This window comes from Myotis lucifugus, unplaced genomic scaffold (assembly GCF_000147115.1).
Source record: "Myotis lucifugus unplaced genomic scaffold, Myoluc2.0 scaffold_25, whole genome shotgun sequence".
In the NCBI taxonomy this organism is placed as follows: domain Eukaryota; kingdom Metazoa; phylum Chordata; class Mammalia; order Chiroptera; family Vespertilionidae; genus Myotis; species Myotis lucifugus.
The window spans coordinates 4665153-4682015 of NW_005871073.1; the positions used below are offsets into that span (position 1 = coordinate 4665153).

The 16863-nt window shown below is 41.1% G+C and overlaps 1 protein-coding gene across 2 annotated transcripts in view; it reads left to right on the forward strand.

Moving 5' to 3' along the window:
* Window positions 1–6234: 6234 nt before the first annotated feature.
* Window positions 6235–16863, forward strand: part of PTGFR (prostaglandin F receptor) — a 38611-nt gene continuing 27982 nt past the window's right edge. Inside the window, exons 1-3 of one of the 2 annotated variants that reach the window (XM_023751763.1) lie at window positions 6235–6422; window positions 6905–7774; window positions 10234–10462. In XM_023751763.1, the coding sequence (XP_023607531.1) occupies window positions 6977–7774; window positions 10234–10254 (819 nt within the window). In that variant the 5' untranslated portion in view covers window positions 6235–6422; window positions 6905–6976 and the 3' untranslated portion in view covers window positions 10255–10462. Of the gene's footprint in view, window positions 6423–6904; window positions 7775–10233; window positions 10463–16863 lie in introns of those variants that run through there. The other variant, XM_023751762.1, reaches the window with a different exon arrangement.

Here is a 16863-nt window from a genome sequence, read left to right on the forward strand (position 1 = left end):
CTCCTCTACTGTTTTGTTAAGTTAACCCCTTGCTCTTTCTGTGCCTCGGTTACCTCAGGCAAAATGAGGATCATGGTTTTGCCCCCCACTTTTTTATAGCATTCTTGTGAAAGTTAATTTAAAAATACACATGTGAAGTATTTAGCTTGGTCCTAGGGACACAGTTCCCAATAGTTGTAAATTCTATATATTTTCATATGCAAGCAGGAACCAAAAAGTGAAAGAGGCAGTGTCTTTGCCTAACACTGTCCTCCTTTTTGAAACCCTGTGCTGGGAGCCTCGGTGCCTCCAGGCATTTCTGTGATGCTGCATCTGGTCCATTCCCTTCCATGCAACAAACTGTTGCTGTTTACTTTCACTCTCGTCAAACACTATGTCTTGTGTCCCATCTGCTCAAGGCCATGTAAGGCAATAGTTTACTGCAGCGGTTCTCAACCTGTGGGTCGCGACCCCTTTGGTGGTCCAACCACCCTTTCACAGGGGTCGCCTAAGACCATGCTGCATATCAGATATTTACATTACGATTCTTAACAGTAGCAACATTACAGTTATGAAGTAGCAACGAAAATAATTTTATGGTTGGGTCACAACATGAGAAACTGTATTTAAAGGGCCAGAAGGTTGAGAACCACTGGTTTACTGGGTAGATTAAATTTGTTTTTGTTTTTTTATTGAATCCTAGATAGCTATATCAAATATTGAAATCAGATAAGTCAGGAAGAAAAGTTTCAAAATAGCAAAAGGATGAAGGCAAATTGGGGGAAAAAACTGGGGGTTGTTAATAAGAACTAGCATGCCACTCCAGATTTTAAGTTCTCTGAGGGCAGAAACTGGGGCTACATGATATCTGCACTTAAGGTCCTTAGCACCATGCTCGCTCACTTTAAGAGCCCAACAAGTTTGTAGAATAAATAACAAATAGTGATAGTCACCCAGGCTCTGGAAGGAGTGGCCAGGAGCAGGGTCCCGCTGAAGGGTAGATGTGGAAATAGACAGGAGGTTTTAGAGGGTCTTGTCCCCCGAAAGAAACAAAGAGCAGAGTATTGCAGGTTTGTGTTGTATCTCGCTTTCAGCATAGCTTTGTCATCTTGGACAAATAATTTATGCATTTTGGGCTTGGTTTTCTCACCTCTCCTCTGTACAGTGAGGATAAAAATAACCACCTGGGGGTGTTAACGTGTGCATGAAAAGAACCTGTCACAGTGCTGGCACAGGGCAGGAAATCAATGAATATTATCATTCTGTTCTGCCACCTTCCAACCTTTCCCTCTTTTCCACCTCACAGACTTTCTATTCTGCTCCTGTCATGAAGAGTTAACAAGAACATCAGTGCTAAGCCGTGCCACTGCTGGCCTTGAATGTTGTGAAAGAGCGTAGATGGGTTGTTGCAAAACTTATTGCACTAAAAGAAAAACAATACAGGCATCTGTTTTTCTGGTGGAAGGATTAGTAGCAACAAACCCTCTGTGTAAAGGACAGGACTTGGTGATTTATTAAACCCAGAGGCAATTCAAAAAGTTGGTAAGTGTAAGGGTTTGTGGTGAAACAAGGCTTGGTTTTGTCCCACGTGTTTGCCATTCTAATCAGGCAAGTTACTTAACATTTTGCACTTAGGTTTCCACCTCTGTGGCATGCCTACTTGCATTCATTCATTCATTCACTCCTGAGTACCTCCACAGTATGTGCAGGGTGCAGGAAACACAACGGTGATGCAGACATACAGTTAGCATGGTGTATAGAAAGCACACTAATATGTGGGGAGCTAGCCATGAAGCCTGAATAGGAGCCAGGCATTGCGTGGAGGGTTGAAGAAAGATTGTTCAAAATAGGGGGTGAAAGAAGGCCAACAGGCAGGTTTCAGGAGCTGAGCATGTTAGTGCTGCTGAGGATAGAGCTGTAGGGGTGAGGAATGAGGGTTAAGCCCCAGGGGAGGGAGAGCTGGGTTGATTAGGAAGGGCCTGGAAAACCACATGAAGGAATTCAGAGTTTATCGTTAGGGTGACAATAGCACTTCCCAAACGATGCTTCCCAGTGGACCCAGTCCAGTGGGGCCCACGGAGCGTTTTCTCCCTTCCAGAAGATTCACAGGGCACATGAGCATCTATTCATATTCTTTGGTGAAGAATTCTGTTTAATATTTGTTTAACAGTTTTCCCAAACCTAATTGATATTTAAAAAATTAACCTCTTCTGAACTGAGGCCTCTGAGAATCTCCTTGGGGAAAATGATGAGTAAAGGGAAGCCATTTTATGGTTGTAAGTTGGGGCCCAACATACCCTTATTTGCATTTTATAAAGAAATGATCATTTCTACCACAAATGATACACCAGTTACTCTTCAAAGCACTGACTTAACTTAATTTCATAGCAAGCCCATGAGGTGGGTATTATTCTTTTATGCACTGTTGAAATGAGAAAACCAAGGCATAAAAGATTTCAGTAATTTCCTAAGGTTACGAAACTAGTTGTAAGTGGAGGATCTTGGATATGAACTTGGCCAGTCTGGTCTTGGAGCTTATACTTAGATCAGTCTGACTGCAAGGTGTATGGGACGATTCTCCCTCATGGCCCGCAGAAGGAACCAACCCTGCCAACACCTTGTTTTTGAACTTCTAATCTCCAGACTGTAAAAAAATTGTTGTTTAATCCACCCAGTTCGTGGTACTTTGTTTCAGCAGTACTTACACCCGGCAGTAGATACATGGGTATTTATTTTATATTATAGTTTACGACTTCTAAATGTGTTACAAGTTACTTTTTATGTACCAAATGTTTACATAATAAAAATAAAAAGACAAAAGGAGTTATTATTTTCATTACTACCAAACCGGAGCATGTTTCCGCTATTAATCTTTATGGCGAATTCAGAAAAAGCTTTTCTTGACATTTTTATTAAAACTATAAAAATCAACTTCCAAAAGTCCCTTTGATTTTTATATGGTTCTTATTTCAACCTCAGTGTCACATCTTCTGAGCAAAGCGTCCTATATCTCCTGAATGAGGGTGATTGCCACGCACACACTTGTCATGGTATGCTATCTTCTTTTGGACAGGCTGACATTTAACACAAGGATTCCTGGACATATACAATCACATGGAGATTTTGAGCATGCATGCATGACCCAAGTTAAGTGCCTTCCTCCGGCCTAGAAGCCATGCAGAGCTGGGGCTGGTGTGCTTTGTTTGCACATCTGTACCCCTGCCTCCTAGAAACAGTGCCTGACACAAAGTAGATGCTCAAGAAATTTGAAGGTATAGATGAATAGTTCAATGTGAGTGTCCACTTCTCAGAAGTAACAATACCAACTACTGCTTTTCAGAAGACTTTATCAGCCTCCTCCCAACATCTATTAACTACTGATCTGTTTATTTCCCTCATCTGCTGATTCACTAGCTCTTCTCCTTAACCTGAGCACTTGTGTGTGTGTGTGTGTGTGTGTGTATTTTTCTTTTAAGGATATTTATTTGTTTAATTTCCCATATTACTACGAATGGTAACATATTCTTTCTATATTGAGGAGAAGAGGTGTAAGTGCTTTAGAATCTTTTACTGATATTCAGATTAAATGTATCTTGACTAAGGAATGGATTCTAAAAGTGGAACTCCAAGAACACATGCAAAATAAATATCCATTTTTTAAAAAATGGGATTTATCTAGTACTTTAAAAACCAAATCAATATTTTAAATATATTACATAATGAATGTTATGATTTGACATTGCACGAATAACTTTTTTTCTTTTTTTACCCAGTAGATAGAGCCTCTGATGTTAGTGAAGTGTCCCAGAGAGAGATATCGAACTATAATACTGGAATGCTGATTGTAACATTGACGAATTCAAACAACATTTGATAAGTGAGTGGCCAGGCATAGTCCTAGGTGAGGATGGAGAGATGAATAAGATCTCTGCAGAAATTTGGTTCAGTGGGGGAGACAAAGTAAACAGATAATTGCAATGTAAAATGATTACATGCTATTAATCATTAAAAGAAAGAATAGTGCTCTATGCCATTCACATTTTTTACTGTGGGTTATTACATAGTCTTTTCTTTTTTGGATACTAGCCATCTAGATATAATATTTCTCTACTAACCAAAATATTTGATTAATCAAATTGTCTAATTCCCTGACCATACACGAGTAATGATTTATTTTACAAGTTATAATCATGTCATTAAAAAAAAAAACCACACCTCTATATCTATCACAGGGGAGAACTGTGCAATTGTTCTTTTCTACAGTTAATGGCTAATTTATGTTATCTTGCTTAAGCATTTTATGATCCTTTTCAATTTCCAGGAATTTAGAGGCCCCTTCTGGTTTTAGAATGGGGAAGAGAGGGTTTATTTCCATGTGGCACTGGTTTTTCCTGAAGGTGGTGACAATACTGTACTAAAATAAAAAGAGCAAAGGTCAGTGATAGATGCCCACACTGTTTAGCTGGAAAATGCGGCCTAGTTAACAGGTATGGGTCAAAACGATATTAGCAAAAGGCAGTTATAGAATTAAAATGGCTCAAATTGTAATTTCTAATGAAGTAGTGGATATTTCTTTACTTGATCATAAAATGATCCCCACAATATTTGCTAGGTTTACATCTCTTTGGGTAAACATATCACTAGAAATTCCTTTTAAATAATTAACATGTTACTAATCCCTTATCTGCAGGTGCCCTTTAAGAAGACCTCACACCCCTTCCTCTTCTCACATTACTTAGTAGCTTGAAAGGCAGTCCAGCCCTCTAAGTGACAGTGAACCTAAGCAGTGACTGTTTCCATTCACAACATGTGGCTTGAATCCCTGTTTTTAACTCCCTGAGGCTATTGGCCACAAAGCCCTTCCTCAAATACACCATCACCGTCTCCATCTTTCTACCTGGTTTCTTACCCTATTCGAGCTGGATGTGGGATGAGTTCAGTCTGCAAACTACCAGCTGACAGTCCAACACGCTGCCACGACAGCTGTTTGTAAGCTGTGCTCACCTCTCCCGATTCCTAGTTTGCAGCCTTAGCGATGGCGCCTGGAGCTTGAAAATGAGTTTGTAACAAAACTTTTCCCCAAGCAGTCAGGCAACGAGAGAGCAGCTCTGATGCTGGGGGAGTGGTGGTGGTGGTGGTGGTGGGGGGGGGGGGGCAGAGCACCCGAGCGCGATGCCCTCATCTCCGTCTCTCTTAGTCGGTCTCTGGGCTCACGGAAAAGGGGGCGGAGAGGAGAGAGAAGAGAAAGGGGCGGAGGTCACCCTCGTCCTCCATCCCTCCCAGGCTGCGAAGCGCCGCTAGGTGCTGAGGATCCCAGGAAACGAGCACGACCGGCAGGTTCCGCGCAGGGGGAGCGGACGAAGCGGACGACGCGACCAGCAGCGAGCCGAGCCCGAGCCGGGAGCGCAGTGCTGCGTCCGGGAACCCGTGGCGAGGGGCGGCGGGCGCGCGATGGCGCACGGAGCGGCGCGCTCTTCTCGCTCCGCCGTGAGGCCTGCCGGCGACCGGGATGCAAGGTAACCGCCCCTCCAGCCCCTGGATTCCCAAGCGGTGGCCTCCGATGCTCAGCGCGACTGAGGTTTAGCCACTCCACGCCCGGACGCCCAGGAGGGCACTCAGCCTGCGTGTGGCAACAAGTTTGGACCAGATGCCCAAGGTGGGGAGACCCCTAGAGAGAAGGGTGCTCGGGCAGATCCGTCCCAATTCTCAGCTGCGGCTTGAGGACTAGGTAGACAAGATCTCAGAAGAGGGAAAAGGGCAAGAAAGAGGTCCCCTTCGCGCCTGTGTTTCCCTGCCCCCGGCACTGAGTCCGGCACCCCGGCCAGCGCGGGCCTTTGGTGTCCCTAGCCCCTGGGGTGGGAGGAAAACCGGCCTTTGGCGCCCCCCGGGGTGGGAGGAAACCCGGCCTTTGGCGCCTCCCGGGATAGGAGGAAAACCGGCCCGCCGGTATTTGAGCAATTGCAGAAAGTTTCTGCAGTTAGGAGGTTTGGGAAGGATGTTGCAAACAGACACATGGGGGCGGCGGGGTAGTAACGTGAGAAAGGCGGGCGGTGAGTAAGATTTGAAGGAGGCGGCCGTCCGCGGGCAGCCTGGGCAGACCACTCGGGCGGGTCCCCGGGAAGGCTGGTTCCAGCATTCCCAGCCTCCGGGAAAGCTGCTCGGGAAAGGCCAATCGGACTACCTCGGGGCGGGGTGGGTCTGGTCGTGGGTGGGTATCGGGGGTCTGTGACTCAGGCCTCAAGTCAACGAGCAAAGAGCGACAATAAATACTTCGCATTGGATGTTGCTACTCTTCAGCTGTAGCTTAATCAACATCATCTGGGCAGATGTGCTCATAGCACAACTCGCCTCCCTTCCTAGGATTTCTGCACAGGTGGTAGCTGGACCAGAAAGCCTTCCTAGAGACTCACCGCTCTGCCTTCCTTGGGTCGCTGATGCGTGTGGTGAGCTGTTATTTGATCTCAATCGAATAGTTTTAGAACTTACTGAGGAAAGCCCCATGTGACACCAGTGACCTTGCTGCCTCCTCCCAAGGTTTGGAGGAGCTTGTTTTGTCTCCTGACAAACAGGTAATTTATCTAAGGAATAATCTGCAGTTTGGGGACAAAGGCAAAAAAGCAGAAACTTTAAAAGGTCATCTAGCTATTTACATAGACTCTTGGGCCTTTTACCACTTGATTGGGTTTAAACCTCATCTTGTTAGTGACTTTGCAAACCCATAAAGAGGTTAGTCAAGGGAGCTCACTTTAGGCAGCTTCTTTTCCTTAAAAATGAAAACATGGGACCCCAGGCCTTCAGGATGACGCAACCTCGCTTATGATAGGTCAGATGCATCTGATTCCTACCCCAAGGTTGGGGCCCTCCGGACTTAAATGTCGGAGGAGCAGTTCTGCAGGGCGATCACTCCTCTGTCTTTATGCTACAGATGCCGGGACTACAAGCCTGCACTCTTCTCAGAGGGCGATGACTTGAGCAGCCCGCGTTTATCTCCACAACAATGTCCATGAACAATTCCAAACAGCCAGTGTCTCCTGCAGCTGGGCTCCTTTCAAATACAACTTGCCAGACGGAAAACCGGCTTTCTGTCTTCTTTTCAATAATCTTCATGACGGTGGGGATCTTATCCAACAGCCTTGCCATTGCTATACTCATGAAGGCCTATCAGAGGTTTAGACAGAAGTCCAAGGCATCGTTTCTGCTCTTGGCTAGTGGCCTGGTGATCACAGACTTCTTCGGCCACCTCGTCAACGGAACGATAGCAGTATTTGTTTATGCTTCGGATAAAGACTGGATCCGCTTTGACCAATCAAACATCCTGTGCAGTATTTTTGGTATCTCCATGGTATTTTCTGGTCTGTGCCCACTTTTTCTGGGCAGTGTGATGGCCATTGAGCGATGTATCGGAGTCACCAAACCAATATTTCATTCCACAAAAATTACATCCAAGCACGTGAAAGTGATGCTGAGCGGGGTGTGCTTGTTTGCTGTTTTCATAGCTTTGCTGCCCATCCTTGGGCATCGAGACTATCAAATTCAAGCATCGAGGACCTGGTGTTTCTACAAAACAGAACATGTCCAAGACTGGGAAGATAGGTTTTATCTTCTCCTTTTTTCTTTTCTGGGGCTCTTAGCCCTTGGGGTTTCATTCTTGTGCAATGCCATCACAGGAATTACACTTTTAAGAGTGAAATTTAAAAGTCAGCAGCACAGACAAGGCAGGTCTCATCATTTCGAAATGATCATCCAGCTCCTGGCCATCATGTGTGTCTCCTGCATTTGCTGGAGCCCGTTTCTGGTAAGAGCCTAAGCTGAACCTTTTGATAAGTTTTGCTTTCTTCTGTTTTTCCATGTTCAAAACAAGATTTGCTGTCTTTTGCAAAATTATTAGTCTTGGTGGGTAGCGCTAGTCAGTCTTTTAAATGCTGGGGTTTGTGCCTACTTAAAACGTATGTCAGCACTCTGCCCTGGCTGTGAATGGAGCTGTTTATGAAACACGTGGTCAGTTCCCCACAAGCCCTGAGTTGAAAGCAATGTCTTGCTCAGTAATTCTAACTGTATACTTGCAGGGCAGTATAAAGTCATTTGAACAGAAGTAACGCAGTTTTAATGTACTGAATATGATTAGTTTCTAAAATGTGAAAAAAATGACCAACTATAAAATACAATATTGGAGTGGACTCTAGTAAGTCTTGGTGGAAAATCACACAGACTTTTAATTTATAGAGAAGGCATATTAGCTACTGGGTTCTTCTAAACACGCAATGACCAGCTCTCAGCTTGCCAATAGTGGTGATGAGTTGAGATAGTTGGATAGTTCAGGTGAACTATATGCATAGATCAGGTGAAGAAATCACTAGTTCACAAAGCCAGTAGTGCAGGGAGAGATATGATTGGCAGGAGACCTAGGGATTCCTCCCTTAGCATTCATTCTTTTAAAAAAAATTAGCCAAAAGCTGTGTTTAATAGCTTGATGTTTTTAGAAATGAAGGCTAAGATTAAGGAGTGGGCAACACATATAAGTCATTTATATTATTTTGCAAGTAGAAGAAAACATAAATATGTTTGATAAGTGAGACCTTAATGTCCTTCAACATTTTCTTTTAGGAGAGGAAGAGTTACATGCCATGAAAGAAAAAAAACACCTGTACGTAGCTACTGATGGCAGCAAAAATTGTTTTCATTCATTATTCTGTACCAGTGGGGAAATAGGCTGGTATCCAGAGACAGTGATACAGGTGATATACAGGTAGAGGTGAGGCAAAGGATAAGAAAAAGGTAGACATAACACAAAGGGCATGGTCATACCTTGCATGGTAGTATGAAGGTGTTTGTTACTCATGCAGTTTTCCTAAGGCTCCAGCAGGTCCATTGTCCAAGAACTGTTGCCAGTGTTGTTTAATAAACAATCCCTGATGCACAGAAAAGTTTGCGAGAGCTGCTGACACAGACAGATCCTGTGACACCTAATTTTATTTTACAGAAGGATTTCAACTTTTTGAATATCTTTTATTTCTATTCATATTATTTTCTCATAATTTGAATTTAGCCTGTTGAATAGTATTTTTTTTATGATGTTCCTGAATCTGTCCTAGGAAACCAGCCAAGGTGAGGCTAAACTGGGTCTGTCAGTGGTAAGTCAAAATTTTGAGGCCTGCTTGTTGTCAATTTCGGAGGCCTTAAGGGAACCCAAGCAGGGATCTGATCTGTGCTCATGGTCATGGTATAGTTACTTGAATCTTAGTAGCAGAGAACAGTTCTGTCAACCCTTGGAATCACTGCAGTGTTCATTCCTGAAGAGCTTAACTTATGCTATTTGACCAAGGAAATTTCCTTAGAATAATGCTTTTTTCCCCTTAATTTTGAAATACAGTGTGCTTTTCAAAATAAAAAGTGAGTTTGAGTAGAACTGAAATTGATTTGGGGGTTGGGAAGGGAATACCAAGAAGGTGAGAAAAGAGGTAGTTGAAAATATTTAAAGACTTTTTTTTTTTAAAGTAAGGTCCTAGTTCTGGAGAAAACCTTAAGAAGTGAAATAGTGAACTCAGAGAGAGACAGATAATATGGACACCTGAGGTAATCATTGATATTTTAGTTTTTGTTCGTTCTGAGTCACCTTTAAAATTATGCTTAGTTCTGGCTCTGATTTTGATAAAGCGGAGTGATATGTTAACTATTGTAAGACTATGAAAGGTAGCAAATTTCATTTTTGCCATGGATAGTTTGAATTTATATTCTTTTCTCATGTCTTTTCCTGAATTCTTGGTTTCCTTCACTATTAAAATGGATATTACTATTTAACTCGTATTTTGAATATATTTCCTAGTGGAAACAATTTTCATGAAACATTTTCTGAGGTCAACATTGTATTTAACTATGAATTATTGACATACCTATGACACCAAGGTATCAATACTTCTAAAATGCTTTGTATTATGAAAATTACTTCTGTGTTAGTTGCCTAGTAGGTATACCACAGATACTGCTTGGTGGATTGATATTGTATTTCAAGCATTCTTTGCATTCCTCGTTTCTCTTGTGCAGATTTGGGTCTTCCTGGCAAATTCAGGCTAAAGGGCTTATACATTTAGTAGTTTTGGATGTAAGTGCTTTGGGCATTAGGTTAAGGCCATTCAGGCAGCTCTAAATCAAACCCTAACAAAAACTCAGGCTTGGGAATGCCAAAATAACACCCAACATGAATATCTCCCAGTTGAAACATTTCTCTCTTTTTTTTCTTTTTCCTTAAATGCCTAGGAGGAGTTGCATAGTTGTTAATGACTGAGCCATCATTCTCCACCCTGTATTTTAAAAGCTTCTTAAGTTTTACAAACACCTCTGAAACCAGATTCCCATACATGTACTTTAATGATACCTTCTAGGCCAGTGCTCTAATTTACACCACTGCCTTCTGTCTTAATGGATAAGTAGGAATTGTGGGATTTGTAATTTGAATGAATATCTCTACACACTCTTCCACCTCTGTTCACTGTCACTTTCAAGCTGGAAACTGGACTGAAGGTACAAGTACACACACCAAGAGGAGCAAATTATATGATAGAATCTGTGTTTAATAGGACTTATTGCATCAAAACGTATCAATAGTGGCATGATTTTTAAAATGATTTAAATTTGTAGCTGATGACAAAGGGGATACTTTATTAATTTTGATGACTGAGTTTAACCAATACAAAGGCAAGATGGTCATGATGTTTGTTTGAATTTTCTCTCTCTGTGTGTTTTTAATAAGCTTTATTTTTCTTGATTAGTTTTAGGTTTACTGTAAAATAAGTGGAAAGAGTTCACATTTACCTTCTAACCCCCAGTCATCCTTATTATTAACATCTTGCATTGGTGACATACATTTGTTACAATTGATGAGTCAGTATTGAATACATTGTTATTGATTAAAGTCTCTAGTTTACATTAGGGTTTTCTGTTAATATTTTGCATCGTGTAGCTTTTGAAAAATATATATTGACATATTTCCACCGTTATGTGCCCTAAAAATGCCCTGTGGTGTTTTTCTTTTTAATTTAATGTGTCACTTTTCCAAAGGGAAAAATGTGTGTGTGTGTGTGTGTGTGTGTGTGTGTGTGTGTGTGTGTGTTGTCAGGATTGAGATCAGTAGTACAATCATAATATTAGTTTAAAATATACATTGTTAATGACTTTTTAATTTTTATAATATCTGGGTTTTATAATTTTAAACATGGTTAACACATGTCAATTATCTTAATTATAATCCCAACTGAAAAATACAGGAAAGCACAATAAGCATTTATTAGCTGATAATTCCATTTAGTAATACGTTAATACAAAAATCAGAGTCAAATGGTAACGATAAAATTGTGTTGTGTGCATACGAGGTGAATCATTTTCCCTTATTTATTATAACTCTTGAAGACATTTTTTCAATGTTTCTTAAGTGAGGGGAAAAAGACATTTACTACTGCTACCAAGTAACATTTCCTTAATATTCTTTGTTTCTGTTTTTATACAGGTAATGATTCTTTTAAAAGTTTTATTTCTAGAATAAATAACTCTAAAAGGAATTTGTTATTATTGCTATGTTTATTTCACCAGTTTGGTAGAGCAATAAATACTTGTTGACTGGCTGACTGTAACCTAAGTAGTACGAATGTCAAGAGATTGCAAATGATTGACCAGAATGTGGATTCTGAGTTTTGTAGGTAGCAGTTAATAAAGCAAATACTGAAACCAAATGGTAGTTTTTCATCTGTTCCCTAAGTTAGCAACTATAGACTTCTGACACTATTAAACTTCTTTTACCTTCTCTTCTGGGATAGAGGATCATTTTGAATTGGGAAAAGAAGTATAAAGTATATGAAGAACCAAATGGTTTCTTAGGTAGGCGAGTTTACCTAAGAAATATGTTTCCTGCATATGTGGAGTCTGAATATGATTTTTCCAAGAGTTTATGTTAGTATTTCTAGTCAATGTAGTTAAACATTTGGTCACTAAGATGTTTGTCAATATAAATCAAAGACTTGGGCGGTTAATTGAACTTTGACTGAATTACTAAAGGTAATTGGCAACATAATGACCAGGTCTGAGAGGGATAATGGCAAATGATGGAGCCGAGCAACGTCATAGCACATCTTGACTCAGAGTGAAGATTGTTTTCTTTGAAAGGCGGGCCCTCATTTTCGTATTTAAGAACTGTGTCATGGAAATCTGTGCAGTGTCTGTGCATTTGCCACTACATCAAAAGAGATGATGAATGGATGTACACATTTAAGTATAAAGGCAATGTGAAAATGTATACACATGCACATACATAACATGTACACGTGCAAATGATTTACCCAGTTAAAAAAATTAATTGTCCAATCAACCCACCATTGGATCTAAATGTCCCCAAAGAAAGGACTGCTAATGGATTTCATTCTGAAGTTAAAAACAAAATGGATTCTTTTGTACTTTTATGTCAGAACTTGGAAAGTATGTCTTTTTGATTTATTCTTCGGCTGCTGCTGAAACCTTGTTTCAGTGGGTTTCCTTTGGAAGTGGCATGTGCTCCCATGCTTGGAATTTGGAAGCAGCCATGATGTTGTCTGGATAAAGGACTGATGATGGCATTTGGGTTCTATTCTAGAAAATTCTTAAACAACCCAGACCCTTAGAACTCAAAATTCATATCAAGAAGAAAAAGTCTATTTTAGAACTATATTAGCATAGTTTACATGATGGGAATTCAGGCTGCTTTTGTGTTTGGGTGGGGCATGGAGTAAGTGGCATGAGGTCAATGACAGTCACTGGCAGAGGACTAGCTCTCGGCTATTTGGGAGCACATTCCTGTCCCTGAGCTTTGGTGTCCTCTTCCTTACTCCTCCCTTAAATGCCATCTGCTCTATCTAGGCTATCTCCTCTCTTCCCTTCCTCTGCTTTATATCTCTCATAGCACTTAGCAGTTTCTGATAATATAGGCTACCTTTCTTTGACTTCTGCCTATAGGGTTGGAAGCTCCTTGAGGGGAGGGACCTTGTTTATTGCTATATCCTCAGTTCCTGGACAAATGCTTGGCACATCGTTGGGGTCAGTGAGGATTTGTTAAATGAATTTCGTGTAAAGGAGGGCTCCCTCAGTCCTTGACAGTACTCATCTCCACTTGGGAGCCACTCGCCGATGAGGTCAGGACTTAATTGGTCAGCCTCAGGGACACTTCTCCTACTTCCAGTTGGAATTCACACTGGAAAGGTCAGAGACGGGCAAATGGGTTCCGAGGTCCCCAGGAGTATTAGCTGGAAATGGAGTTCTGGAGAATCCTGAACATTCCACTGTTTGAATTTGGTGCTAGAATGTAGGAATTTTGCTGGCACCCAGAGGAATTTCATGGATTAACTATGATCATCTTATTCTATCATGATAATACTAGTGGCCAGTGCATGGATTTGTGCACACTGAAAGGAAATTAATTAGAAGAACTATTTTAGAGACTCGGGGGGACGACGACTGTGGGAGGTTGGCCAGCCTGGGAGGGACCATGGGAGGGCTCCAGGGTGTGTCCGGCCTGTCTCACCCAGTCCTGATCAGCTGGATCCCAGCAGCAAGCTAACCTACCGGTCGGAGCGTCTACCTTCCGATGGTCAGTGCATGTTGTAGCGACCAGTCGAATGGCCGAATGGTTGGACACTTAGCATATTAGGCTTTTATATATATAGATTACAAGTATTTGTTTACATGTGAATTCCCTCTGTTAGTCTTGGTCCTTGGTGGCTAGGTTCTGCATTAGTGGTTTGTATTTTGGTTTCTACAAACAGTAGGCCATAAACCAATGTTTGTTGCTCTGACTGGTTTGGCTCAGTGGATAGAGCGTCGGCCTGCGGACTGAAGGGTCCCAGGTTCAATTCCGGGCAAGGGAATGTACCTTGGTTGCAGGCACATCCCCAGTAGGGAGTGTGCAGGAGGCAGCTGATCGATGTTTCTCTCTCATCGAAGTTTCTAACTCTCTAACCCTCTCCCTTTCTCTCTGTAAAAAATCAATAAAATATATTTAAAATAAAACAATAAAAAAACCCAACATTTGTTGAATGAATAAACTAGGAATCCAGTATCGAATGAGAAGTATTAGACTAGGTTATATGACTTATTCTAAGTTATTTTTGTCCCATCATCTTTAGCACTGCTTTTCTCTGTACATGCACACATTTCTCCTCACAAATGTATTTATTTTTTTATTGGTGTTTTATCTTTCAGGGGACCCTGTCAGGAGACAAAAGGAGAAAATTTCTTTGAGTAAAGATCTACAAATATTGCTCGTTCATTGTCATAAATACAATCTGTATTGAAAGTGTTGACTGTTTTCTATAAAACAGGTTTGCTTACCTCAAGTCTTGACCAGCTGACTCAGTGAACCTATGGCTCATTTGGTATTGCTAATGGTAGGTTTTATATTCACAGAGGATTAATGCTCAGAAAACCCCAACAGACCTATTGAGTAGACACTGTGGTGCCCCACCCAGATACCCTTTTGGGTGAGTCTTGCTCTTGGACAAAGTACCCTCCACCAAGGGGAGCTGCCTTCCCCATGGGTGTGCTCCCTTCTCTTTGGTCACTCTGTGTGCAGTAACAGGTGGATATGGGGATACAGAGAACATACCCCCTTGCCTCGTTTGGGACATTTCAGAAGGGTCCTCCATGCTTCAGAGATTGCTGGGGCCTTTCTTGGACCTGCATTGCAGTTTTGCTTCTCTCTCTGCCAAATCCTGCCCCCCTCACTGCCTCACACTCCCCAGAGAACTTTCTACATGAGATCTCTGTTTCAGAGTCTATTTCCTGCAGAGTCTTGCTCAGGACAATCTCCCAGAAGCCCATTGTTCACACAGTATCTAAATATGAAGTATAGACTTTATTGCACATAGGTTTACAGTGTGACTTGATAAATATATTGAGGTATGGACGGGCTTTTGGAATTAAACTCATTTGAGTATATTATCCCCCTTCATGGAGGTATATGGTGTAAGAGTGGCTCAGCAAAGGCCAATCTATTAAAACAAGACAGTCCTAGGTTGAGAATTTACCCCAAAATCTGTTGCTCCTGATATGCACGGTGGTCTAGAATATTTTGGTACTTAAATTCATTTACTCTTGGAAAAGCATGACTTCCTGTTTTTACGGAGAAAGACTTATAAAAATGCCCAAAGAGATTGTAGACATTGAGACAGCACTTACAAAACATTACTTGAATGATTCAAGTGTAAATAAATCAGAAACATGTGGATTAAATTTATACCCTCCCGGGTATAAAAATCTTGTCGCTAAATGAGTTTCAGGGTTTTTATTAGGCTCCCAAACATTTGAAGAACAATTCAAGATATTGATATGCCTAAAATTTATTTGCATTACCGTTTTTAACTTTATTTGCTTAGTCTTATCCTTACAGGAAGTATATAAAATGCATTCCATTTATGTTTGCTTTGCAAGGCATTTATAATCACACCCAATTTTACCTGGTATATCAGTGCCATTTATCTATATTTAGAGGGGACTTTTATCTAATAGGAGAAATGTGTCTGTTCTGTGTGCAAATATTACCTTTAAAAACTTGTGTAAATTTGTCATTCCGTCTGTCCTCTGTCCTGGGAATAAGGATGCTGCCACAGAGAAGTGGATACAATTGTGGCTTTATGCGGAGAGGGAGGTGGCTCTTCTCACTTCTCCTGCTATTGAATTCCCCAAAACAATTCAGACTGTAGTGTGGCTGTGGTGTGATGGTGAAGGAGGCAGAGAAAGTCAGGCTATGTAACAGAATTTATTTTAGCTTTTTATGCATGGTCCCCAATTGAGCCTTCCCTTTAGAATACTACAGTTACCCAAGGGCAGACAAAGGACAGGGTCCCAGCTCCATCACCTCTTCGCTGTGACCTGGAGTCACTCTCAGGCAATTTTGTATATCTGTGAACTTATTATAAGGATAGTACTTTAAAGTACCAACCAAAAAAAAATAATAATTTGACCTTCCTAAAATCTCATAACACAGCCATTGGCACATAGTAAATGCTCAACAAAATTCAAAAATCCTCAAAAAGTCTATTGCTATTGTTGCCACCCACCATCTCAATTAGAAATAGTTATCTGTGTTAATTTAGATATTTTCCATTTTCTCCTCTATTAGGAAGGGTTGGTTGCAGTGGAAAGGAACAGAGGGAGCCCATAGCTTCAGAAAACTTTCTTGGACATTTTCACTTGAAGTTACTTCACTATCTCGTCATCCACTCATCTTTCACATGTTATTCAAACTTAAATATACTAACAATTTATGATTTTAATAACTTATAAGGTATTAATTTTTACATTATTGGAATCCAGTTAAAATGAGCAAAAAAATATTGAGACTTATGTATAAGGCACTACTCTTGGAGTCATATTTGCAGGGATTTAAATATAAGGTTCTTTCCTCAAAGAACTTATAATTTATTTGGAGTAAAAAACATACCCATTCTAAGAGTTAAGATATTAGCTCATGGAGAGGCAATATAATGTAGTAGTTAAGAGTCTGGTTTCTTCCAGCCAGTGTGGCTCAGTTGATTGAGCATCACCCCATGCCCCAGGGGGTCCGATTCCCTGTCAGGGCACATGTCTGGGTTGCAGGCTTGATCCCCAGTAGGGGGTATGCAGGAGGCAGCCAATCAATGTTTCTCTCTCATCAATGTTTCTGTCCCTCCCTCTCCCTTCCTCTCTCTGAAATCAGTAAAAACATTTTTTTTTTAAAAAAAGATTTTGGGTTCAAGTCCTATTTCTTCCACTTCCTGGCTACATGACTGTAACCACTCTGTGCCTCAGTCTCCTCATTTGTAAAATAGGTATAGTAATAGTACCTGCCTCACTGGGTTGTTGTGAGGACTAAATGAGTTAATATATGTA